The sequence below is a fragment of the Oreochromis niloticus genome, linkage group LG4 (assembly GCF_001858045.2).
Source record: "Oreochromis niloticus isolate F11D_XX linkage group LG4, O_niloticus_UMD_NMBU, whole genome shotgun sequence".
In the NCBI taxonomy this organism is placed as follows: domain Eukaryota; kingdom Metazoa; phylum Chordata; class Actinopteri; order Cichliformes; family Cichlidae; genus Oreochromis; species Oreochromis niloticus.
In genome coordinates this window covers 12,369,573-12,396,396 of record NC_031969.2, presented here as the reverse complement: position 1 = coordinate 12,396,396, position 26,824 = coordinate 12,369,573, and the positions used below count along the sequence as shown (strand labels likewise).

The following is a 26,824-nucleotide window of genomic DNA, read 5'->3' as shown; positions in this document are numbered from 1 at the left end:
CTCTTTTCTCTTCTCATCTTGGTGAATAGGGGTATTGTTTCTGCAGCCTACAGCCAACTGGGAACACTTAAAAGCTTAAGAGAATACTGAAGTTAGGCAGCCATATGCTGTTTGAATTTGTTTGGGGTTTTTTTTGGTTTTTTTGGCTGAACATCTCAAGTCATATCTCGCTTTATTGCCCCAGGTGTCTCATTCTAATTACCTCAAAATCTGAATCAGAAAAACAGGACAAGAACTGCATTTGTGAAGACCTTTCTTCTTCTGGACTAATAGATCAAAGGTTCAAGTCTTTCTCTGCCAGTTGTCTATGTTAATAAAAGTAATTTCAGTCTTATTAAGTTCAGTGATAAATGAATGGAGTCGACTCGGTTTCTTTTAAATGTCCTTCATGTTTTAAGCCCTTTTGACCAGGCAGGCTTTCCAGTAGAAATTAGGTAGGCATGAGGGGGTAGCACGGTTTTTTCCCCTGTTTTTTCTGGGGATTGAGTGTGCAGAACTTCCCCTAGTTTCTCTGACCATTTGGTTGTCGGCATCCCTTGTGTTACCATCGAAAATTGATGACTGTATCTCCAGCTGCAGGTACTTTCACTGCTCACTGTTTCAGTAGGAACTGTTGAGTTCTTGGCAATCCCCATTGATCTTTAAATAGGCCGCATGTATGAATGAATGTGCAGCAAAAGCTTGCTGGCCCTGCGTAAGAAGCATATTGTTGTTAAATACCTAAATTAAAGCCACTAGTTTTCTCAGATATGTGAATCTGAGTTGCTTTATGTTCATAGCATTAGTCATGTTGCACTGTAAAAGTAGATTAGTCAGAATACATGAGAATTCAAATTAAGGAATAAAAATGAAACATAAATATCATCAAGTGGAAGGGACGTGTGAGAGACTGCAAGAGAAATTCCTCATGGGGGTTGTACGTCAGTCTAATGTTACCGGTTTACATTTAGAGTCAGTAGAGGTGGGTGATAATTACACCAAAACCAGTGGTGCCGCATCAGATCATCAGTTCTGTATTTCGTGTTTACTTTACAGTAGGTTTTGTGGTAAACTGAAATGAAGAACTGGACATGTGGGCTTATTGTGTCTTGATGTATTTTCCAGACGTGGGAGCAGAGCACCTTCACTGTCCTTTAAAGCACTCTGTGTGTTTTGACTGTGTGTGTTTGTGTGCGTCAACTCACTGCCTCTGTCTGCCCATCAAATCCAAGGTCATTTATAAGCTTTATATATAATGTAATAACACGGTAACAGCTCTCATCTGGCCACAAAACTGCTTGTCAGTCAGATGTCTGATTTGCTTTTTAAAATGGGGTACTGAGTGCAGTGCTAAATAAAGTTCTAGTTTTAAAGTGCTTTTAATAAAGTGCAAAGGTGCTCCGAAAGTGCTGTACAAGTTACCACAATACAAATGACACGTGTTGGGAAGCCCTCTTCCTTACACCGAGTATAAAAAGGGCCATAATTCCTAAACACTTCATGCAATGCTTTTGTTAAACTCCTTAAATTAAAGATGAAACTCTGGACTTGAATTGCATCTTGATTCATTGAGTTAACATTCAGTGTGTTGACAAAATTACAAAAAGAAATTCCTGTTATCCAAATACTTAAGGACCTATCCGTCCTATACATTATGCAGTATGCATTTAATAATACATATGAAATATTATAAATAACTATTGTCCTGTCTGGTACACTTTATGGAAACACCTTTTTATTTTTTAAGTGGCCAAACTATTTTGTTTTAAATTGTCCTCCATATTTTAAGCCCTTTTCACCAGGCAAGCTTTCCAAAAGAAATTAGGGTAGGCCTGGGGAGTGGCGCGCTTATTTCCCACTACTCTGGGGACTGAACTCTGGTGAATAAACAGTCACATGCATCTGGTGTGTGGACTACTTGGGGTGTTCACCTCAGTCCCCGAGAGCCTCATTACCTCTTGGAAAAGTTTTCCCATGGTAATCCAACTACTATTGGCTATGACATTACTATGACTGTATTTAAACACTTGGATTACTGACATTAGATCTCACCTGCCTCGATACCTGTCCAACGATTATTGTCATGTGCTTTGCTACTGCGTTGTATTGTGTAATCATGTCCAGTTGGCATGTCCAGTACTGCAATGTTCTCACATTTCCCTCGGGAATGCCTTGTACCGAGCAGTTTTTTCATGCTCGGTAGAGCAAGGCCTTGCTCTACCGAGCATGAAAAAACTTCCTGAACACCTGCGATCAGCTAAAACGTCATTTTTGCTGATCTCAGTCATTTAAATCGAGGGTAGCAACTTTATTATTTGAAGTGGCTTATCAATAAATCATGTCTGTATCCTCCTCTTAAACTTTTGTTTGATTATATATTTAGTGGGTAGCTTCCCATGCACATTGCAGAGTAAAGCAGCTGTCCCGGGGCCATACAGGACTGGGTCCTCTCACAGTGTTTGACATTGCATCTACCAAGGTTGTAGTGGAAACAACCTGGACTGGTGGTGACAGTCGCATCTATGGTAAACATTAGCGTGGCAGATGTAAATAACTAGACATCTGTGAACATGAAAACAAGTCTAGTCTCGGTTGCTTTTTGCTTGTGATTTTTATCAAACTTCTATCATGATTATGCATGATTTATATCATGACCTATATACATATGTTTTTCATTTTTTAAATGTTTGTTTTCCTCTTTCTACCCTGATGTAAGGGCCTCCAGTGCTACACAAATAAATTTGACATGACTCAGTACATACCAAGGTTTGAGACATGACGCATGTTTGGCTTGTCTCTACAGACATGTCATGACATTTCAAACTGGTGTGTGTGAAACACCTCAGAGCTACCTTGAAACACTTTGGCAGGAGTAAATAGTCCTTTATTTAATAATATATGTATTATTAATACACTGTTTTTGGCTCAAACTACAAAGGGCATATTAAATATGTTGTAAATACAACAGTTTCAAAAATGTGATTTAATTTTTTTATATAAAAAAAGATCTAAAAAGAACATAAAAAAACATTGATGGTTATGTTTGTGATCCCTTTTTCAGATAACAGTGACCTGATAGCCTGTATGGTGGTCAGTAAAGATGGGGGACAGGCCCAGAGATTCCTCGCTGTAGATGTGTACCAGATGAGTCTGGTGGAACCAGAAAGCAAGCGTCTTGGATGGGGTGTCGTCAAATTTGCCGGCCTCTTGCAAGTAAGAAAAAACAGTGTACGCGTGTGTTGTTTTTGTTGTTATGTTTTTTAAGTTGAAATTAAGAGTTGAGTGAAAACCATGATTTTTTTTTTTCTGCAATATCGTACTCATTACTTCTTCACTTCACTTCTGTTCATATTGATTTATAATTACTTTTTTCTTATCCAGTGTAATTCTGCTCTTTTGTTCTCTAGCACAATATGTTTCCTATTGCTGTCTTGTTGGGTTGTCATTACTCAGGCATTTTCTTTGTATGCTCAGTTCATTTTTTACAGGAGACATGCAAAGCGCTTATTGATGCCTTGAGGGCATGTGCGAGGGCCTGTTTCAGTGAAAATAGTCATGCTGAGTAACAATTTTGTCCCATGTACTATTGCCAGCAGGTAATTCTTGAGCAGCCGAAGTTAAAGACTCGTATACGGTTCCTGTTCTCTGAAAATAATCCACCATAACTCCAATTACAAAGAAACCGTGTCCTACAGAAAATAGTGATTTTAGTGGCTTTAACTTGTCATGAAATGTTTTGAAGCATTTTAGTAAAATGAGTATGTTAAATTTGATCTACGGTTTGCTTGCAGGCATGAAGGGAACACAGATGACGCAACCACCAGCATGACTCAGCTTATTCGTTACACCTGGAAATTCCCAAACCTTACGCCCGTATATTGTCTGTTGGTTGTTTTAGCATGCTGCAGCCTCATGTGCTTTAACAGAAACTGAGTCAAATACCTTTTTAACAGGTAAAAGTGTTACAGTTAATAGTACGCTCTCCAACTTCAAATCCATCAGCACTGGTGTATACCTCAGGGCTGTGTTAGCTCACCTACTATACTTACTTACTATACAAATACATGTACTAGCAATAACCCAGATAACTTAATTGTTACGTTTTTGGATGACACTGCCACACTTAGCCACACTATACTTCCACACTATACAAAAACACAGATCCCTAAGTGTACTTCACAAAGGTACTGCTGGTGTGATGATTAACATCCGGTCATCAATGGGAGCCCACACAGCAAAATGAAGAAATTAAAGGAATGCTAACCTATAAAAATGTCATTTAAAACAAAACAAATTAATTTCGTCATATAGGCTTCTTGGCATTCACATCGATTACTACTTTATTTCTGGTAAGGCATGGCATACCATTATGGCATGGCACTGTTTCTGTCCAGGGACAATCGAAGCTGGCTCATCTGGTGCAGTCTGCCATGAAGGTGATGGGAGGACTGAAGACCTCTCCCTCCAGTCCATTTATGAGCTGTCTGTAATCAGAGAGGCACAGAGGATTCTATCAGGCCTGTTGAATATTCCCAACCTGAGTATGAGCTGTTGCCTTCTGGCAGAAGATCCCTAAAAAGCGTGCAGAATCACTTCAAAAATGCATTTGCCCCAAGATATGTTGAACTTTTAAATAAGAGCTTAAAACGTATCTGCACGACGGGTTTTGTGGAGTGTTTGTTGTTACTATGTTGAGTGGTTTGACATTGCAGATGGATTTGTTCATTTCTGTTTCAGTGTTTATTGACTCTTTCTGAAAGCAGCTTTGTTGTCCCTCTGGGGACACTAAAATGCGGATGTTTTTCACACAATTTCACCCAATGTGATCCATCTTATCTTAAATTTTCATCCTCTTTCAACAGGACATGCAGGTATCCGGCGTTGAGGACGACAGCAGAGCGTTAAACATCGTCATTCATAAACCCAGCTCCAACCCCCACGCCAAGCCCCTGCCCATTCTGCAGGCCAACTTCATCTTTGCAGACCACATTCGCTGCATCATCGCCAAACAGAGGCTAGCCAAAGGCCGTATCCAGGCCCGGCGGATGAAGATGCAAAGGATTGCTGGTTAGAAAACACACACAGAGAAAAACAAACCACCTTTTAAGCCTTTTGTTTTTACCCAAAATGACCCTTTTCTCTTTAAGCTAGTGGCTTGTTTTCGCTGAGACTGAAAGTCTTCCAGAAACTGCTGTGAAACTGTTCGGTACAGCGGCTTTTACAAGAAAACGCACTTTATTTAAAACAGAAAGTCGCTGCTTTCTGGTGAACATGGAAAAACGGTCAACAGAAACTTAAAAAACAGAAGTAACCTGCAGTGAGAATTTAACAGTGAAAAATTAAATCAGTAATCCAGAACTGAAGCAAACATTAGGAAGGCTTCAGCAGCCTCAACGAAAATGCTAAAATTCAATTTAAGCAAAATGTAAATTGAGACAATTATTTATTTATTTATTCATTTATATATTTATTAAAAGACATTTCAATTTACTAAATTTTGTGTTTGGGAAACTTCAGTCCAAGAGAAGTGAAAGTTCATCTCTTTGTTAACTGACGTAGTGTAGGTCATTTCCCTGAATTAGCTTCTGTCTTTCTTCTAAGTTCTAAAAGTGATTTCTTCCCCTTTTTTTCAAAGTTGTCAGTCGTATGTCTGTTTTCTTTTTGTGGCGCTCTGATGATCTCAAAGTCATTTCTTACACTGCTATAATAAGCCTGCTGTTATGCCAGGATATGTTTGATCATCTTCTGGCTAAAGTGGCGGGTGTTTCTTTTGACGCAAATATTAATAAAAAGTCCTTTGGCAAATATGGATGGATTTACCCGTCATTCACTTGTACTCCCCCCCCCCCCCTGAAGTACAGATTCTTTAGAATTACACGAAACTCAGAACAATATAAAATCTTGCTAATGCAGCAAAGTTGAGGAGGATGTGCTCCTCCCCAAAATAGCCAGTGTGGTCACAACAACCGTGTCAGACTGACTCATAGCCAGTATAATTGTGCATACAAAAACATTTCTGGCTTACATTAAATTTACTGTACTGTATAGAAAGCCATCACTCATGACTTTGTTTTGCTTCCATGGAGCCAGACTTTTGCTTTTAATTTTACAGAAGTCTTGAGCAACAGTTCTCCAGGCTTGCTGAACTTATTTTTTTCTTTTATCCAAACCCTTGGCATACCTGAGTATGGTGTGTAATGTGCCCTTTAAAAAAGCCTCATCAGAAATGAGGTCAGTGGAAAGGTAGCTGTGAGGAAGCCATTCTTAAGGAAGGGAAACTGGGAGAAAAGGCTGAGTTGTGCCTAATTACACAAGAACTGGACTGAAAGTCAGTGCAACAGTTCTGATGGAGTGATGAATCCAAATTTGAGCAATTGTACCACCATGCAATACCTTCTGAAAAGCTTCTGCCTGGCATCAGCTGCATTTTTTCCTCATATCCTTTATACTATTTCCATGTTTGCATGTTAAAGACGTCTTTGCACCGGCTTCACAAATTATAAAAAATAAGGAGTGGTTTAAGATTCTTGCACAATTTTGTCACTGTATTAAAAACAAGTGGGTATTTTGTGTCCTGGAGTTTGCACTAGATCCTTAACTGTAACATGAACCTGTCCCACAGGTCAGTGCTACACTTTCACTTTTTCTTTCTCTCTTTAGCTTTGTTGGACCTCCCTGTGCAGCCCAGTGCAACAGAGGTGTTGGGTTTCACTCAGACTGCAAACACTTCAGCCAGCGGCCTACCTTTCCGGTTCTACGAGCAGTCTAGGCGGGCACCAAATGATCCCACGGCAAATAGATCAGTTTTTGCCTCTGTCGATAAAGTACCAGGTAACACACAGATGCACGTACCGTCTCAGCTTTTATCTCAGACCAGCTGTTTATAGCATCTGACCCAGTGGAACTAGGGTTTTGTTATTTCTTTTATTTCTTTAGTGTTGGGGTTGAACATTAGATAAGTGTTTCCCTAAAAACATAGATTAGATGCTTTGAATAGAAAAGGGATTCTTTGGAACTGAGCTGAAAAGTCCCTTCACATTACTTGCATTTTTAAAATTCTTGCATTTGTTCATCCTTTACAGTGCGCTCATCAAAATACTTTGACAAGGTCAATGAAGTTAATATACACTGTTTACATGTTAAAAGTACAAGAAATGTACAAGAAAACACATATAAATGTTTATTTTAACTTCCTTAACTGACATGTCTACTTGTCACAGATATAACACACACATCAAAGTGCAGTCCTGCCCAATGACTTAACTGCTTCATGGTTCTTAGTGAGGCTGTAATCTGATACAACTGAAGGTCCTAGAGAAATCAAACCCAGCTGAGATATTTATACTCGTATTCAAAGCGTTAAGATCGCTCCAACTCTAAAACTGAGTATGTATACAGGATGTTCTATTCTGTAGCATAGAAGTTGTTCCCTGGGGTGTTGTTGGGATTTGTGCTATAAATAAACCTGAATTGAATTGCAGTTCCCTTATTCCATAAAGAAGCCGAGCAGACGGCTTTAAAGAAGAAAACTGTCCATTTTGAAGTCGATACTGAGCCCACTTTGAAGGAAACATTAACATTGAAGTGTAGATCTACTGAAAATTACTGAGATCTAAATTGTAAATATAGAACATGAAGTCAATCTAAACTAAATAAATCATGCACCTTGAATTACTAAATCAACTTTAGCAGACAAGACACTAGTGTATGCAATGTAAGTGCAATAAAAGGTGTTATAGGCTCATAAAACTAAACATAATGACACTGTTCACTATTCATGGCTTGCAAATGTCTAAATGTGTTGAATTTCTCATTGTATAATGGTACGCAATCCTGTGGCAACATCCAGTTTACTGGGATTTACTTATTGAGCGCTACATTACAATGTGAGATATCTTTTTTTTTTATACCCAAAGTATGGCTTACTACATGCATCTGGTGTACATCTAAAAATAAACTTTCCAGTTTTAGGTGAATGTGTCAAACTATCAAATGTGGCGCCACCGTTTTCATTCCAAAATTTCACTCATTTCAAGAAATCCTACACAAACAACACATATCTGAACATTTAGGGCAACTATTCAACCACACAATGTGTGAGTGTCATCAACCCACCACTGTTAGTTTCAGTATTATGACCACAGATGAAAGAGTGGGCAGGGGCGCAAAACCGAATTTCCCAAATTCCAAAAGAACGGTGAAGTCGAAATGCTGTGGGTTACTGCTGATTGGTTAGAAGCAATGATGTCACTATCTGTTACATAGCCTGATCTATGCTGATTGGCTTGGAGAAATCTATGTGGTTCTAAAACCTCACAGTGATGTGGCTAGGCCTATTTTGATATCTGTTGAAGTTCCCTGTATATGGTTCCTCACTCGATAAAGCAGTGAATACTGTTTGTACTGTTATGCCTTACTTTGGTCGTTCTGTCTGTTCCTGTAATATAATCCCTGTGAGTGAGTCCCAGTGAGTACAGTAATATAATCCCTTTTCAATGGATTTCCATGGGTTATATCACTGTACTCACTGTATCTTCAGTTCCTGAATATGACTCTTTTGCCCTCCTTAGCATGAGAATCTTCTCTGGAGTTACAAGGCACCCATTTAGTAGTTTTATTTTTCCAGAGGGCAACACCTTAGGTAGATTAAAATGGAAAAAGAAGCCTGTTCTTAAATCTTGACATGCTATCATTACCTCAGCTGAAACAGTTCAGAGCTTGAATTACTACGATTGCATGCCATGTCAGTCTAGTGTGTGTAGTGTGCAAGCAGGTATAAAGGGCTTGTGTTACCAAATTTGTATCTGCCCAAATATTAAATACGCTGCTTCTGTTGCTGAGTTGTGGTGGTGAATAATGTCCTGAAAGTGTCACAGTGAAATCATAGTTTCATCGTTTTTTGCAGTGAAATAGTGTAACGAATAGCACTGAACATCCTGAGGTACGACTGCAGGGTTTTTATTTAGGTACAGGTCTGACTGACCATCACATTTTACTCAGTTCACCCTCATATCCAAATGAGTCTCATGCAATATAATGAAGCTTCCCTCCACAGTAACTTCGAGGTCACTGTGCCCTTGATTTTATTATTTATTTGTTCACTAAATTCTAATTAGTTCATCCTTGAGTCCAAGTAAAAGTTGGTGTCACACTTGAAGAAATTATCTTCAGATGTTCAAGAGATTCCACATTTAAAAGGAGACAGACAGACATCCAAAAACATATCGGCTTTTGCCACAGGTGTCCCAGTGGGTAGGTAAAAGTTATCGTGACATCAGTAAATGCTTGTGATACACTGACCCTTATGCTAATATGTAACAGCCATGGGCTCCTAAGGAACTGAGCTGGGAATATGTAGGTTAAGCAAAATAACATCTGGATGAGCTGGATTCATTGTGGAAACAAGTAGCTTGCAGATGAAGTTCAAATCAAGCCTTTTCTAAATCAAGAACAGACACCTTTTCTTGGAAAATGTTTGCAAGCTGTGAGATCTGGCCAAGAATAGAGGTTTCTAAATTCTACCCAAGCTTTTTTACGAGCCACATTAATTAGTTTATTTTGTAGAATATTGGAATAAAAAACGGCTCTTTTTATGTGTGTTTGTAGCCGAGAACACTTAAGAGAGAGTTTGAGTTACTAATGGCAAGGGTAAACAGAGTTTGTCTGTTGCACTCATTCCAGGGTTTGCAGTGGCTCATTGCGTGCCCCAGCACACTCCCTCACCCCTCTCCTCACCCTCACCTCCCTCCAGTGGAAGCGGGAGCACGGGGCGATGCGACTCTGTTACTGCAAGCACGACATCAGCTCAGAGCCCTGCAGGTAACGCTCACATGGACGCACACAAACCACCACAGCTCCTGCAGGCGTAAGCATAAAGACAAACTTATATTACGCATGCTCTGAATTTAAATAAAACATTTAAGTGACAAAGGAACTCAGTCCTTTGCAAATTATTGTAGCACGCCAGTATGCCGAGCAACTATATTCGCGTTACAATGCATGCACACATACCTCCTTGGCATATGGAGAGTTTTGGGTGTAACTATAATACAACTACATACACAAACCTCCAAAACCACAGTAGCTGGCAGTGGTGTTTCACTGTGTCGTATAGATGCCTATGTGTGGTCAACGTGACAATGTAAATAATCGTATTGGCTACCTCCCACATCAGTTAAATGTTTACAACACAGCTCTGTTCCCCTGCAGATTCAGTAGATTGCTGCTACATGAAGCGACTGTTGTGGATTGGTGCTGTATAAATAAAAATTGACTAACAGCCATTTTCTTGCTCATAAGTCCACTTTTATGTCAAGCTTGCAATAGTCAACCTTGCAAAGCAACGTATGCATGACGACCTGTGCGTCAGTTAAGAGGTGCTCCAGCATGGCCATCTTCTGAATGTGCAGGGAGGCACAGTGTTTGAATAAAAGAGAAAACAGTGAGGCTTATCAGCTGTTTAAGGGACTTTACACATAAGATTATAGAAAGCTATAATCTGCGTGTGCACCCTCTACACAGACATGTATGATGATATATTGATCATTTTTGGGGTTTAGTATTTACACAATAACACTGTGATATGTAAGGGCCCATGATTGAACCACCAACCATATGATAAACTGGGAATCATTGAATTAAATACCAAAGCAGGTAAAGGCCGCTCTGATCGGATTCACTGATGGGATTGATAGCAGTAGAACAGCGATGCTTTTGATGCAGGAGTTGGATAGATGAAACTGTTTTGTTTTTGTTTGTTTTTTTTAAAGACGTAAATGTGGGTGGAGATGGAGCAGGCTAAACCAAATGTTTCCAAATCATACAAACACACTAGTTTATTTTATTACTCTAGAACAGCTTTTCTGTTGTTGTTTAATCTTGTGAAACATACCTCACTCTCTTACGATGTAAGTATGCCTACATCGTAGTTTGCAGTATACAGTCAGGGCTGGGTTTGTGTTAGTATTGCTCCTGTTGCTACAGCTACTAAAATCAGATTGTGCAGTGGTTCCATGATGGAGGACATTTAGGCTCTAAGAGGCTTAGAAAATAGTCTTAACCTTGTCAGCGGGGACTGGCAGATTCTTTACAGTGTAAACAAGAGTGCCTTTTGTGCCTCGATTTCCAGTTGATGCAAATCCTCAGTGGTCTCAGGTTCCTATTGGCTGTGTATATTTAAAATTCTAAAGGTTTCAGAAACCTTTAGAATTGGAAAATACTGAATTTTGCCAAAATGGAATATGGAACAATTGTACACATTTAACCAACAAGTGAAAGATCCCTGGTTTGATCCCAGGAGGAGACACAGATTCCTTTGGGGTTTTATCAGGAAGGGCACTAGTGTGAAAATCTGCTAAATCTAACATCCAGAGTTAGCGGTTGCTGTGACACCCTGTGAATAAGAGAGCACTCAAAAGTTTTTGTCTGTTATGCAAAGACTTGTGGATTGTACTACAAGCCAACCCAATTTCTAATCCTTAGAAAAGCTCCCTCACTGTCTTCTCTATCACTCTCCTAGATGATGGTATACTTTTGGAGCACACTCCGCCCTCGTCCTCAGGTGGAGAAGGTGAAGGAGGAGGTGGAGAAGTAACATTAGTCTCCTCTGCTCCCTCAACCCCAGCTCCAGCTCCAGCCCTGGCCCCGAGCCTCACCCCAGCCTCCCAGCCCACTATCTCACTCCTTACCGACAACAGCGCAGACACCCTGAGCGTGGAGTCACTCACCCTGCTGCCGCCTGCCGACCCACCTCGCCTGCACCTGTGCACCGGCCACGTCACAGCGGCTCAGTCCCTACAGAGACCAGATGCCTCTATCGCAGAGGAGGAGGAGGAGGAGGAGGGGGACGCCGAGTTGGTTAGGAAAGACGAGGAGGACGGCTCGCCGATAGATGAGACTGAAACAGATGCAACGGTAAAAGAGGAAACCACTGAGACGACTGAGACGGTCACACCCACAGATGAGGTTCTAGAGAGAACAGATGAAATACAAGGTGAAGGCACACCTAAAGAGCTTAATGGGGACCTCGAGCAAGAAAGAGAAGGCGTGACAGCTGCAGAATCTGATAATGCAGAGTTAGACACTGAAACACCAGACTCACCTGAGCTGGATTAAGGAACATGCAGTACTCGTGCAGTCACCAGTGTGATAGGTAACATACCAAGCTCATGATGGAAACTGTAGGTTAGAAAGTGATGTGAATAGTCCAAGAGGCTTTCGGAGGCATCTCAACATTTTGTATTTGCACATGAAGAAAGACTCAAAACAGGCACTGGTCAACGAGGGCTCAAAGCACATCTGGCTTTCTGTGCTTTCTAAGCTCGTGTTTTTCTCTTCTTTTTTTTTTCTTTTTTTGGCACATGTGTGTCGAGGCGCGCAACCAGCAACGTTTTTTACTCATTCTGATTGTGTATGAGCTCAAACACACACCACACACTACTGCTGCGAGCTGCACTTTTCGAAGACCTATTTTTGTGTCATATTTTCACATACCGGGTCACCACATGCTTTTCGGTGGTGTTCACGACTATGCTAAACACAGAACACCACTGCATGTCAGATGGGTTAGCAGTTTCTGTTACCCTGCAACTGCTGCTGGGTTGGGTGGGGCGTGTTTGTAGGTTTTACATATTTTTCCATTTAGTGAGCAGCGCATTTAAAAATTTATCAAGTCAGCTCTAGCATAAGCTAGGAGGGAGCAGGTCTCAAATTGTAAATGTTCATCATCTCATCTAATTCATAAAGCTGAATAACCAATTGGTGCCATGACTAACCAAAAGAATTAATGGGAAATCTGATCGGAATCGCTCAAGGGCTGTAAAATAACTGGAACAGTACTGCTCAGGTCTGTTCATTCAGTTATTCATTCACTCTGAGAGTCTGTAGGGACACAGGTTGCTAACTGAGAAGCTATTTATTGTTTATTTTAGAAAAGTAAAAGTTGGTTTGTTGAATTAAACTCACAGGTTAATGTTAGTGATGTTGGATGTTCAAGTCTGCACAAAACAACACTTGGGTTGAATGTATCTGCTGGTTTCCTCCTGACACGCTAACATGAGCTCATTCTCCATGGATCTGGCTTTGGCTAGATAAATGCTTTCACACCTTAATTCGAAAAAGAGTTTATTTAAAAAAAAAAAGAGCTTACTGCCTCCAAAAATTGCTAAAACACAGTATTTGGATTTTTTCGTTATTCTTGTGGCATTACAGTTACATTTTTTCAGGAACAAGTCATAGCTCTCACATGAGTGTCACGGGGGGAAACCCTCACATGCTCCTCTTCTTTTTCCTTTTTCTTTTAATCAGATGAATGAAGCTTTACTACTGCAATAATCTTAAGAGCTAACCAACGAGGGGAGAAATGAATGTAATGGGTAACCTGTCTCTCCAAACAGCAGTGTTTGATCAATTTGAATGAAACTGGTGTGTTTTAACTTGAATTTATGACTTGATTTGTAAATTATAGGATTAAAGCACACTCTTCAGTCCATCTATTCCCATAATTTCCTGCCATTCACCTCCTCCTCGCTCACACACCATCTTTTTCTGTGCCATCCTCACGCAGCTGAAGTCTTAATGCTCGGAACATTCTTATTTTTTTAACTGTACAGTCCTCAACAAGTTTCTAAAATGAGAACTTCGGAGCAATACGGTCTCTTATTATTTCCATCTTGCTACTGTAAATAGCAGCCGAATGATAGTGAAGTTCACAGACATGCTGAAGAGGCTTGGCACAGTTTGGAGAGTTGATAAGAGGCTTTGCAGGGAGCATATTTTCATGTTCCCTGCAACCACTACCAATCTCTACCAAAACATGCAGTCACAAGCTTCCATAAGTCTCTGATTGTAGAGTGTATGTGTGTGTGTGTGTGTGAGAAGTTTGTATGCTCTGTAAATGCTATGAGCTTTTAAACCTGTAATTATTGTTAATTAACTGAAACAGATGACTAAATAAAGAAATGCAATAAATTATTCTACTTAACAACAGTGACACAGCAGTGTGAACCTTATTATTATCTCCGCCAAGCAGACTATGTAGCTGACTGACTGATGAGTCAGAGAAAAGTTGGCGGATGCGCAAGCCACAGGCTGTATATAAAAGATGTGCATTATCCAATGGTTTGTAAAGATAGAGGTTATGAGAAGCTGGATTTATACTTATCACCTGAAGCTAGCTAGCTTTTTAGGTCAACAGATACAACTGCAAATTAGGCTTAAATGGTGTAAAACCTTTTACAATTAAACACACCGTTGTTTAGCAGATAATTTATTTTTAATTGCTTTAAAAGGCTTAGGTTTAGGATGCCTCTTGGGCACCTCCCCTTGGAGATTTTCCAGATGCACGCAAGCAGGAGGCCCTGGGTATACTTGAGAAATCTTATCTTATCAGGCTTGGGAGTGCCGGAGAAAGAGAAAGTGTTGCTGTGGAGGAGGATATCTGGAATAACCTGCTCAGCCTCCTTCCGCTGCAACCCAATTTCAGATCAGCAGAATATGATGATGCTTTAAAATAAATGAGTACCACAAAGACAGGTCCTCTTTCGGTTGTTAGTCACACTGGCCTAGAGACCTGTCGGCGACCATCTAGCAACCTCCAGTCGCAAGGTAGAAATGTGCATTTCCCACCCAGATGTAAGACCTGGCAGCCCCATTCACACAGGCCTACAGACTAGTCAGTCACCCCATGGTAACCAGCGGTTACTAGGGAAAAGTGTGTATTCCACAACTAGTTGGCAAGTGGTTGCATCGAGGTATACGCTGTTACAGCAAACATCTGCCTGGGGTTGGTTTGGTCAGTAGCTCCGTTTGCCAGTAGTGTGCATGGAAGATGGAAGAGTTGTCTACAAACACTTGCAAACTACAAGCAGTGAAAATATGAAAAACAAATGGCAAACTTTCTCCTTCAAAGTAAAATTTGTGCTGAGGTACAACTTTTCCTTTGAAGGCACTTTGAAGATAAACCGTCTTTCCAAACCCACGCATTTAAGTCTCGTTAACGCTTAAAGTAATGCATAATAATTAGCACTTTGAAGTACAGGCTGACTTGTAACGTTTTAAAGAATTTCTGTGCCACAATATACAGCAGAAAAAAGTCATTTCTATTAACCTGGTACAAACGCCCGTAATGGGGAAACTGCTAGCTCTACTTATCACTAGGAAAACTGCACATTCCAGTGCATGCACACTGCTAAGAAATGGTTCAGCACATGACTCTGCTCACCCGCACAAGTTAGTTTTTTGCACTGTAATTTACAGTATTGTGCAAATGGAACCTCATTTCTTTAAATTTTGCATCCCAGGCACCAGACTTGTTTTGTTTTTGCGTGTGTGTTTTTTTTAAGTGGTCTTGAGCAATACTTCCCTACATTGTGTCATCCTTTTTCAAGTTTCACTACTGCTCTGAGAGTAAATGAGTGAGTATTTACAGACAAATCAGCGTCTTCTGTACAAGCTGCAGGTGACCACAGTAGTAGCTTGGAGAGCACCAACTTTGGGACTGATATCACGACAACCTGAAACTTCCAGCAACCTTTCACCAACCACATGCGAAATACACATTTTTCCCTACCAACTGGTGGTTGGCAGCGAGTCACTGGCAACTCTCTGGGCCTGTTTGACGAAAGGTTAGCTCAGGTGACACCTAGCTTCCAGCTAGCAGCCAAGTCCGCCCTCACCTGTTACTCAGTGTTGCAAAAGGCTTAATTGTGTATAATTTTAAGTAATATTAAGATTTAAACAGGTGAGTTTTAAAAGTCAAGGTAGTCACTTTAAAAAAAAAATCCTCTAGGGACTAATTGGCTGTTTAAGCTGAGCGTTTTAGCATTAGCTTCACTTTTTAAATGGTGTTTTCTGTCCCATAAGCAATGTAGCACATGAGGTACCTTTGAAATCAATGAGTCAGGGCAAGTTCAATGATCCCAATGTTGGATTTCATAAAAACATGTCTCTAAAATGTGCACAGATTATCCTTGCTAGCTATACGATAGACTGCCAACACTTGGTAGACATGACTCTGATAAGTGGAACAAAGTTGACGCATTGATGGATATTTACAGACTATCAAAAGGCTCGCACTTACACCTCTGTGTTGAGTGGTATGGGAGTTCAAGACAAATACATTTTATATCACAAGGCAGTCTATAACCTTGTGTTCAAACCCCCCATACAACAAACTTTATATGGTGTGTGGATCAGTCTGTTTTCAGCTTTGACAGATGATCCCTAGACCAAGTCACATTATCATATGGATTTTGGCTTTTAAAAAGTACTTTTCCACTGCACTTAATCGAAACATTGTTTTGAGAAAGCCTTTAAAAAAACAAACTGTCTGGCTTTTGATCACTTTGGGCATCCACTTTTCAAAAAAAGGCATTTAGCCCAGTCCACTAATGACAATAGTGGACTTTTGGCCTTGGTTGAGGTCTGTGCTCTCTGAGTGCCCTTCAGGTTTTACTTGCAGACAGAAAGTGAGAGAGGATGGTGCTCATTTCTTTTGCTTGTGGTTTTCTTTCCCCTCTTCACAGAATCACAGCTCGATACTCTAGCACAGCAGAGGAGGTTCTCCTCTGTGTTTCTGAGAGTGTGGGAAGATTTCCACTGATGTTTGGGTTGCATTTCCTTTCTGACGCGCCGACTGAGTTTGGTGTCAAGTAACACACACACACAAGGGATTCGCAGAATATTTTTAAGGCTGATTTGTCATTTGATTGAATTTTAGTTCAGATGTATTTGGTTTTGAAACATGGTGATTTCTGAGAAATCAGGCCTTCAAAATCTGGCCCTAAAATCTGGGGAGTCATCAGGACAAAGGTGAAACAACCACCTTGATGTCACTATGAAACTTCGATGTAGATATCTGACATTTCTTTAAAAAGAAACATTTTTTAATCCGCAGTTCTAACAAATATAATGAGGATGTTTCCAAGTATGAGGCTTTTTGACTTGAATTTGCATGTGCATGTGCATGTGAGAGGTAATATGCTTGAGCCTATGACGTTACGCTTCGCACCTTTATGTTATGGTCCTGTGGCTGCTGCAGGAACCCTCAGTCATTGTGTGGTCTGTACGTGTCAACTTTTTTTTTGTTTATCGCGGTTCCTCTCTTCAGGGAAGTCTGGTGATGTGTGCGTAAAAGTGAAGAGGTTCCTGGTACTGCAGCAACACTCGGTGTGTGTGTTTTCTCTGTACTAACCGCAGTGACTGCGATAATTGGAGATTAGTCTGTGCACTCATGTGTGTTTCGTATGTATGAAACGATGATTCTCTTTAAAAGTGGATCGTACTACATATGTGCCACTTTTAAGATGATGCAGTTGATCAAAGATAACTGGTGCACTTACACTCTGGTTTTGTTCGTGGTGCACGGTGCAGCTGAACTGAGGTTACCTTTGCGAGCGTTTGGCAGCTTTAGTAGAAATGGATTAAGTATAACGTGTAGAACAGTTGTAATGTTTTAAGGAGACTTGTGTGCCACAATGTGCAGCAGACAAAAGTAATTTTTCTTAACTTGGCCCAAAGGCTGGAAACGGGAAACAGCTAGCTCTTAGTATCACCAGGCAAACAGTACAAATTCCAGGAAGTGACTGCGCTCCGCTAAGAAATGCTTAAGCGCCTGACTCCCCCCACCCGCACCATGTCTTTTTTACACTGTGATATTTAGTGCTGTGCAAAAGTCTTGAGTCATCCATCATTTCTCTATATTTTGCTTCCAAGGAAACAAGATTTCATGTGATTTGTTTTCTTTTGTTTTATCTGATCAGCAATAACTTATCACAGCAGTAGTTCTTTAGACTTTCTGAAGGTCTTTCGAAGTTTTTTCTTTGGACATTGGCTGGTGTTTCACTCATTTTCAGTGCAGCCCTTGTACCTGATCGTTTTTAGAGGCAAGTCCCAACAATTTCCATGTCTTTAGTTAAATCTGTGAAAATTGCCAAAGATGACACAGTTTGATAGACATAAAATAGGAACTTTGCACCAACAATGTGATTCCCAAAGAGCTATTAGGTGAAAACTTGGCCTATCTCAACATGGTGTGCAGTGTGTCCTTAAAGTATTTGAGGAAATTGGACAAGTGAAGGACAAAGAAAGCATCAAGCCTATCTACAGAAGAGGAACAGTATCTGAAATTCATGGTATGACGAATCCAATGACAAATTTTTGGTTCAAATCATCACTGATATCAGTTCGAGAGAGAGGGACAACAGTGAGTGTCTCCAGCCATCCATAAACGCAAGGGGAGCTCTGTCAAGGTTTATGTGTGCACTTCAGACACTCGTGTTGGGGATATTGTAAAAGCTGAAAGAGCTTTGAATGTCCTTCAACGTGTTAGGAGACCTAGAAGGCAGATTTTGTTACCTTGGGTTGAGGCTAAGTTAGTTAAGATGTTATTCTGGCCAAATTACCCTATGACCTTTTCTGGTAAACACACTCATGCTAGCTACAGGCTGTAGATGGATGACAGTCAGGTATTTCTGATATGATAAATCATGGAATGAAGTCAAAGTGTGCCTCTTTGACACTTTTCAAGACACGCACAAATTCATTTCAAAACCAAGTGTGTGTGGGTGCGTGTGGGTGTCGGGGGGGGAGGGAGGAGGCCAAAGCATAAACATAAATTGCTGTTCTGTGACTCAAGGATCTGAAATTGTTCTGGTAACTGCACAATGTCAAGTTCCTCGTAAGTGTCGGTAATTCAAAATGTTCTCAAGGAGTACACAAAGCAATGAATGATGGACCATTTAAAAGTCTCTTTGACGTCTCTGCGTAATAATGCAAAGATAACAAGCACTTCATGTGAAAATTTTTAAATCTGAGCTTTATTTTAGGGGGAAAAACTTAAATATGGTCTTTTCTTTCCTTTTTCATTTACCTGAGTCTGAGGGCAGACAAGTAGATGTAGATAATGTAAAATTAACATTGGTCACAAAGTGAAGGGGTCGATGGTTTTCTATCTTTTGCTGGCGCACTCTTATGTCCCTCTGTGTTATACTGCATAATCCTACTACCAGTTACAAGGCTCTATGGTGTACCCTTAATATCAGTTATTAGTTGCAACCACCCACAATGTAAGTCATAGGTTAAGTATTTAGTAAAATATGCTTACTGAAGGATAATTAAGCATGAAACTGTTTGTTCATTACATATGCAGTTGGATCCATACACGTTTGGACAACGACACTTTATTGACATTTTGTCTCAGATGTTCAGCTTTACTTCAAGGGACCTCATTAAAGTTTGGAAGAACTGCTTAGGAGTTACAGCAATATACTCCTACACAGAACTCATTTACAAAGACTCAAAGGTAACTGAACAATTGACTGAATCGCAATTACAGGTGAGACCTGTTTCCTCGTTGTTCAATGACATATCAAGTGGGTAAAAGACCTGAGGTTGATTTCAAGTTCTGAACTTGCATTTGATATCTTTACATTAGACTGTAAAGATATTGCGAGAGAAGATACTTTGAATATCAGTACACTCAAGAACAAGATGGCTAGATTAGACTTGCCTGCTTAGTTCTTGACACATGAAACCGAGATTAATTTGTACCAGAATGATGGGGAAAGTCTAGAGTAAGAGAGAAACAACTAATTGAAGATGTGACTGCTGATGAATTCTGAAGTGTACTCAGATTCAGCTACATGCTCCCCATTCATTAAAGCTAAAAGTCTGCACTGCAATCACATCTTGATTGCTTTATTTGGTTAGGTTTGGTTAGTAGGTTGTTTAGGTCACTGTGTTGGTTTACAGTGATATGATATGGATATATAATATAAATTTGTCCTACTACTATTACTACTACTACTTTTACAACTGCTACTGCTACTACTGTACCTGCTATACTCATGAAAGACGTATGTCTTGAATCCAACGAGGGAATCAGATCAAATGTGATTGTCTAGTCCAGGGGTGGGCAATCTCAGTCCACGAGGGCCGGTGTCCCTGCAGGTTTTAGATGTGTCCTCGAACCAACACAGCTGACTTAAATGGCTAAATTAGCTCCTCAACATGTCCTGAAGTTCTCCAGAGGCCTGCTAACGAACTAATCATGTGATTCAGGTGTGTTGAGGTGGCTGTGGCTCAGGTGGTAGAGCAGATCAGCTACTGATCGGAAGGTTGGTGGTTCGATCCTTGGCTTCCCCAGTCTGCATGCCAAATATCCTTGGGCAAGATACTAACCCCGAGTTGCCCTCCGATGCGTTCATCGGAGTATGAATGTGTATGAATGTAGTTTACGTTGCACTTGAGTTTAGAAGTGCTTGTATGAGTGGGTGTGAATGGGTGAATGAGGCATGTTGTATAGAGCGCTTTGAGTACTCCGGGAGAGTAGAAAAGCGCTATATAAGAATCAGTCCATTTACCATTTGTTGACCCAAGGTGAGATCTAAAACCTGCAGGAACACCGGCCCTCGTGGACTGAGATTGCCCACCCCTGGTCTAGTCGTTTGAGAAAAAATTTAATTATTTGTGTGTGTGTTCCTCTTGTTAAGAAGTCTGGAAATGCTGCAGCCATGACCTAGCAGCTGGGAACTATTTAGACATGAGCATTGTACATATTTTTCCCACACTATCGTATGAAGCAAAAACTAGAAAAACCGCTTCTGCCTCCTCCAACCAGTCTGGTTGGGGCTTTCACCAGACTCACGTGATTCAAAGAGCAGAGGAGCGTAGCTATAGCTAATGTCCAGGATCGGTGTCGTCAATTCAGTGTGAGACCCTCCCTCTTACTTCTTCGGAAAAATGACCAGAAGGCTGTTTATACAACGTGGTCATCTGTGAAATGATAAGAAGATTGGTTCAGTGAAGAGCCTCTTCGCTTTTAGCAAAGTCAGATCTGAAGCTTGCTGCAGCTATCTGATGACCAGCAATTCCACACATCTGCCATCACCACATCGTTCATTGTGAAATATCCCCACTAACAAGAACTGGAAGAAGGAAATGGAAAACAGGAAATGGATGACTAATGATTCTTCAGGGAAATCTGTTTTTTCATCACTTCTCAACAAGAAGTAACAGGAAAGACTCGTCCAAGAAAACTCAAGCAAGCAGCGAGGCTCTCCAGCAGCCTGCCTGGAAGCTAAAAGGGGGCTAATAGCCTCCACCGCAGAAGCAGTCGTGTGCTGCGATGATGGGCGGATCTCTTTCATCAGAACCCTCCCAATAAAAGTACAGCAGAATCACAGTTCTGAAAATGGAGCATCGTATTCATACTGAACGTCATGCAACACCTCCTCTTTTTACATTTCTCCGCCAGCCTCGTTCTGAGTGTCCCTTTCTCTCTCTCTCCCCTTGGGCATTGATTGTCAATTGATTTCTGTAGAAGCGCGTGCAAGTAAAGGACAGAAAACTCCACGCGGAGGATTCCACAGAAATCAGCTGATAAGCACATAGTTGCAGAACACCTCACTTCACCTTTCACTTCTCAAAATAGTCAGGAATGTCCTTAAAACCAAAACGCTTCAGAGTGAAACTGTGCCGCTGTGTGACTCACTCGTCACCAGCCTTCAACTCCCTCCCTCCCCACTCCACGAGATACAGCTTGCGCTCAAATGTCAATATCAAATATAATTTCATGATAAGTCTTTATAAGAATGGATGACTGATAGCGCCTATATAAGCAAGGGCATTACAATCATTATCGTTACTCATAATCAACTCTATGACTTGGTTTGTGTTCCTCTTCCTCAAGCTGAGGTAATTATATCCTCAAACTAGTCAAGTTTACTTGAATCAACTGTGAGTATTATATTCAGTATGACTCATTGTTTTATGTTTGTTTGTGTGTGTGTGTGTGTGTGGCTTCAATTGTCTAGACTCTTCAAAAAAAAAAAATTCCCCTAAAGAACACAGAGCTTTATTGGTAAGGTTTGGTTTTCAGCGTTGGAGTTTTGGTTAGGTGTGAGGAAAGGATAAGAGTTTAGGTAAGCTGACAACGTCAGAGCAGAAATGAAATGTGCTCTTCACAGTGTGAAACGGTGACACACTGCTCTCACAAATGTCATGAAACTGCAAAATTCAGCCAAATTGTGATGCTCTTAGGCGATAAACCTTTTTTGGAGTCACATGTAGATCACAGTTCCCACACATTCTGCATTTGCAGTTTTACATGTACAAAAACAACATCAGTTTACATGAAATCAGACTTTAGGAAGGAAAGGAAAGGCTTAATCAGCTGGGAAACTGGCACCTGGGGGGCTAACACTTAGCTTGGTTCTTTCAGTAATTAGCAATATGACAATATACAATTGACACCAACTAATACGGTCACTCGTGAACATCCTATATTTTATATCTAAATGGAAATGGACTGATTCTTATATAGTGCTTTTCTACTCTGCTTCAGCAGTCAAAGCACTTTATACAACATACCTCATTCACCCATTCACTTCCATTAATACACGCACTTTTTTCCACACCCAAGTGCTTTCTATCTGACAGTCACACACATTCACACTTCGATGAACACATCAGAGACCAACCTGGGCTTCGGTTTCTTCCCCAACGATACTTTGGCGTGCAGACTGGAGCCGCCAGTAGCCAACCAGGCCAAACCACCAACCTTCCAGTTAGTAGATGACCTGCTCTACTTCCACTTCACTTTGATTTCTGTAAAAACCAAAGTGTAAACCAGCGGATACCATCATAGCATTCTCTACTAGTACATCAGATTTCCTTTAAGCAGTACACAAGCCAACAGGAAAGAGCCTTGGAAGGCTGGAAGATAGGCAGCTCTCCATGGACAAAAGTACTGAGCCATTGTGTCCACGGGAGCTGCTGAGCCATAGGAATCCATGCCACAAAGGTTGCCGGAACAATGGTATCCTATTACAACACCACACTCTATTTTAGTGAGCTTTCACAAATCTTTCACAAATCTTTGTAAAGGCAAACCACATGGCTAGGTGACTGACTTTATACACTTGTAGCAAAGGGACAGAAAACATGTGAATTCAAAGATTAAGTGACATGGCCCAATACTTTAGTCCACTCCCAGGTAGCTGAGAGCTGTTCACACTGTGTACACTCACATTTGAAAAGATTGATTGGTGTTTGGCAGTCTGTGAATGTCTTCACAAGCCGGATACTCCACATGTAAACAGGCAAACAATGACTTTTAAATCCATTCATACTGAGGTCTAAAAAGTCAGACGCAAGTGCCTTAAGTATCGGCTGAGGCCGCTCAGGTTGTGCTGCTACTACTGCTACTTCTACAGCTTTATTTAAGTATGTGTACTGTCACACTTGCATCACTATCATCAGGTATTAGTCACACCCCTTAGTTCATTTTAGGGCAGCGTGGTAGTAACAATGAAGTGTGAATGCTACCTTCATTAAAAAAAATACGCCGACATTCCAGTCATGTGAGTCACACTCAGCCAGGTGTGCCCACCTGCTGTCGCCGCACTGATTATATCAAAAGAAAAGACAAACCCAGGTTTGATTGAAAAGCAAGCCTCTAAGTTAGTGCTTCTGTAGTTTAGTTTGGCTTCACTTTTATCACCGGATTTCTTGTATTACTTCAACTCACTGTATTCATTAACATACAATTAGTGCATTTCCTACCTACTCAAAGTTTATTTCTCATAACTCGAAGCCTGACCTTGATCTATCATGTATCTGTCTAACCACTAACCCCAAAAATTTCCCACTTCCTCTTGAGAGCATTTTAATCTGTACTGGATCCAAATTAGATTGAAAAAGCAACACACACACACATACACACACATACACACTTCATTACGTGTCACCTCTCCCCCTGATTCTGGTAAGTGTGTCTGTATCTAAGCGTAACAGTCCATTTACTACCAAAGTAACCCCACCCACCTGTCACTTTGCCCTACAGAGATGAATCACCACGGTGACGATATACTGTACAATAACCTTCCACATTTCCTCGTGTCTGTCTGCCTGTCTGTAATGTGAGGGTGTGTGTGTTTGTCCCTCCTTCTCTCACTTAACTCCCACAAAACTCCCACAAGTCAGTGCGGAATGACAGGAAAAGTTAAAAAGTAAAACATAACTAGTGCAGTGAGTTTAAATACTTTATTTAAAATAGAATAATAAGACATGTAAAAAAAATATGTTCAATTCAGTCACGAAACTCTCACATGTGAGCTTTGTGAGGGAGACAGGAAAGCTAAGTTACAGTACATGTTTGAGGCCTGTCTTCAACACAATCTGACATCCCCCGTTGGGTTTTCAAGAATGAGACAGCTCACAGAGTTCGAGAGTCAGTGCTGATTGACATTCATGTGTGATGTAAACATTCCACATTATTAGAGTATTTAAACCTGCTACAAAAATATATCTCCCTTGTTGCACGGCAACAGTACCGTTCGCCATCCCTCCATGCGTCTAAAAGTCCGCTCTCTTAACGTCCTTGGATAATATTTATGTTGGACTACAGTTTCCAGTGGAACTGCAGCATTCACAGGCGAGCCCACCGGTTCTTTCATCTCTGTAATAGCTCTGTTGTGTCTGTAGTTTTCTTTTAATGCAGCACGTCCCAACTTTTCATACTTCCTCAAGAGCAAAAGGTGCTCTGTCCATGTGAAACTGGGAGTTGAGTTTCTAGAGGTAATATATGTTGAAATGTCAGCCACAAACCCACTCCGGCTGGAGGCCGTCTGCACTCGACTGCTAACGTGTTCTCCCTTTTCGAGCATTTGGGAGCTTTTCAGCTCAAAGGGTTTTCCCTGTAACCATATCTCAGCAGTCTCAATCTCCATTGCGTCGCAGACAGGCTTTACCAATCCCTTGCTGTTACTTGGTAAGGGCGACCTTCTTGAAATTATAAATAATACTGTCAACAGTTTGTATGGCAAGCTGGTCACAGTTTGTAAGGGAATTCCAACAGAAAGTCTTGGGCGACATGTGTGAGCGGCAGCTCTGGAACCTGGCTTGCCCCTCCACACAGCTCCAAGATGCGCTTCCTGCACAGCTCCTGCAGCGTCGGTTCCCATTTCCTGTAAGGGACGCTCAAGCTCTTCTTAGGAGAATTGATGTAATGCTCCAAGAGGGCAAAGAGTGTTTGGAAAGACCGCTCGTTGCCCGCTAGTGAGAACTTCTGGTGCTTGTAGTCGATGCGCACGCTGACCGGTCCGGTCTTGGCGTGGTAGGACAGCGTGAAGAAGACGTCTTTCTGACGGCTATCGCGGATGAGGAAGCTGCCCAGCGGGGCGTCCCGAAGCATGCGGTGAGCGTCCTCCACTCCCAGGGGACCCCAGTAGAAGCCGCAGCGCTCGAGCTTGGACGCTGTGTCTGTGATGATTCTGCAGTCCTCCTTGCAGGTGAAAGTAGGAAAGTGAGTCAGATAGACGGAGGGCGTCCTGCGGTGTTGATTGGCTTGACGCTGAAGCTGCTCCACTTCGGTGCGAAGTGTTGAGGAGGAGGAGGAAGACAAGGATGAGGATGAGGATGATGACAAGCTTGACAAGCGGGTCTTGTCATGGCCTTCGACCGTGCCGTCGGCTACCATCCTACAGGGGAGAGAGGCCCCAGACCCTCTCCCATCTCTAACCACCACACTGACATCCTGAGAGACAAACAGACAGAAAGGTCATTGACTTTTTCACTCACAACTGAGGCTAGCATCACTTTCACAGCAGCTTAAAAAAAACCCAGACTTCTAAAAGCAGAAAGAGCGCTTGTGCGCGATAGACGAGAAACGCCTTGTAGTTTCCACTGAGCAGTTCAGCTTTGTTATGAGTTGGATCTGCGGTTTAGCCGGCATAAAATCGACAGTGATGGTTGCCACAGCCAGACTACTGTACAATCCGTAAGCCCCCCCCCTCCCCACACACACACTCACACACACTCACACACACAAAAAGTATTTTACTGCTTCTTCTGTAATGACTTGAGCATCATCTAACTAAGAATTCAGATAAAATATTTACGCTGAAATGCATTGACTTGATTTCTTTAAAGCATCCTGTTCTTACTATTTCCCCCCATAATAAAATATAAACAGTATCCTTTGTGTGATTAATAGTATTTTCCTTCCTTCTTTAACGCGAATTATCTAAAAGGAAAAGAAAAAAAAAACTTGCGCCATCAGTGGATGGAAGTTGAGCTAAATTCAAGGAAAGAGTAATGATTAACACTGGTGACGACCTGTGCTGATAAATCCGACACGATCACATGTTGAAGCCGTTCAGATCTCTTAAACTTGACGAATACTTCTGACTTGTAAAGTTTCTTATGATTACCGTTCACTTCAGCCAGAGTGCGCTCAGAGAAACCTGAGCCTGATCAATGGTTTAACATTTTTCTGAACGCTGTCTTCCCATAAAACAAAAGCAGCCACGATTCTCCATCGCCATTTTCCACCCCCCAAAAGCAACCCAACCAAATATATCCATTTTTTCTTTTTCCTTTTCTTAAAATATGTATAGAGAGAAATAAAGGCTCACCGTTTTGTTCTGACAGATGTAGCGGTTTAAGGATCCGTATGGTCTGTAATCCCAAAGTGCGAAAGCTGTGATGGCAAAGAGCAGAAATCCTTGCAAATAATCCCCCGGGTGTCAGGATGCAGGGTGCACAGTTGCATTTGGGGTTAACCTTTACACCTTCTGGGCTCTGAGCTCCAGCCGTTAGATTGTGTGTGTGAAGCTTGGTAAACAGTTCACAGGCTTTTTAACAGAGGGCTTTGCTCCGCCTCCTCCTTTCTTGGAATACGAAAGTGAAACTAAAGAGAGGGACGAGAGCTAGCTTACTCTTGACTTCTGTGAACTGAAATTTCAAGAATTAAAAAAAAAAAACAAAAAACCGCAAAGCCACATGACAGCAGGACGTTTACAGAAAGAGGTGGCATATTCGAGTAATGGGAGCAGTTTTTGTTGGT

General features: G+C 41.2%; 2 protein-coding genes across 7 annotated transcripts in view; one reads left to right on the top strand and one right to left on the bottom strand.

The window, feature by feature from the left end:
* clec16a (C-type lectin domain containing 16A) overlaps positions 1–13,965 on the top strand; it is a 54,083-nt gene extending 40,118 nt beyond the window's left edge. For 4 of the 5 annotated variants that reach the window (XM_013277398.3, XM_013277397.3, XM_013277401.3 and 1 more), the window contains 5 exons: positions 3,041–3,192; positions 4,842–5,046; positions 6,640–6,810; positions 9,661–9,798; positions 11,498–13,965. In XM_013277398.3, the coding sequence (XP_013132852.1) occupies positions 3,041–3,192; positions 4,842–5,046; positions 6,640–6,810; positions 9,661–9,798; positions 11,498–12,093 (1,262 nt within the window). In that variant the 3' untranslated portion in view covers positions 12,094–13,965. The remainder of the gene's footprint in view (positions 1–3,040; positions 3,193–4,841; positions 5,047–6,639; positions 6,811–9,660; positions 9,799–11,497) is intronic. The other variant, XM_013277400.3, reaches the window with a different exon arrangement.
* A 10,795-nt stretch (positions 13,966–24,760) lies between these two features.
* socs1a (suppressor of cytokine signaling 1a) lies at positions 24,761–26,606 on the bottom strand. 2 transcript variants are annotated; one of them, XM_003454927.5, is made up of 2 exons: positions 26,394–26,606; positions 24,761–25,513 (listed from the first exon to the last, which is right to left on the bottom strand). In XM_003454927.5, exon 2 carries the CDS (start codon positions 25,454–25,456, stop codon positions 24,809–24,811), a length of 648 nt encoding a protein of 215 aa, XP_003454975.1. In that variant the 5' UTR covers positions 25,457–25,513; positions 26,394–26,606; the 3' UTR covers positions 24,761–24,808. The 2 variants fall into 2 exon arrangements, with proteins under 2 accessions (XP_003454975.1, NP_001297020.1); NM_001310091.1 differs by lacking the exon at positions 26,394–26,606 and having other exon boundaries at positions 24,809–25,456.
* Positions 26,607–26,824: the final 218 nt, after the last annotated feature.

Excerpts from the sequence above, each read along its gene's own strand:
- socs1a (XM_003454927.5), bottom strand. The coding sequence starts at position 25,456 with ATGGTAGCCGACGGCACGGTCGAAGGCCATGACAAGACCCGCTTGTCA.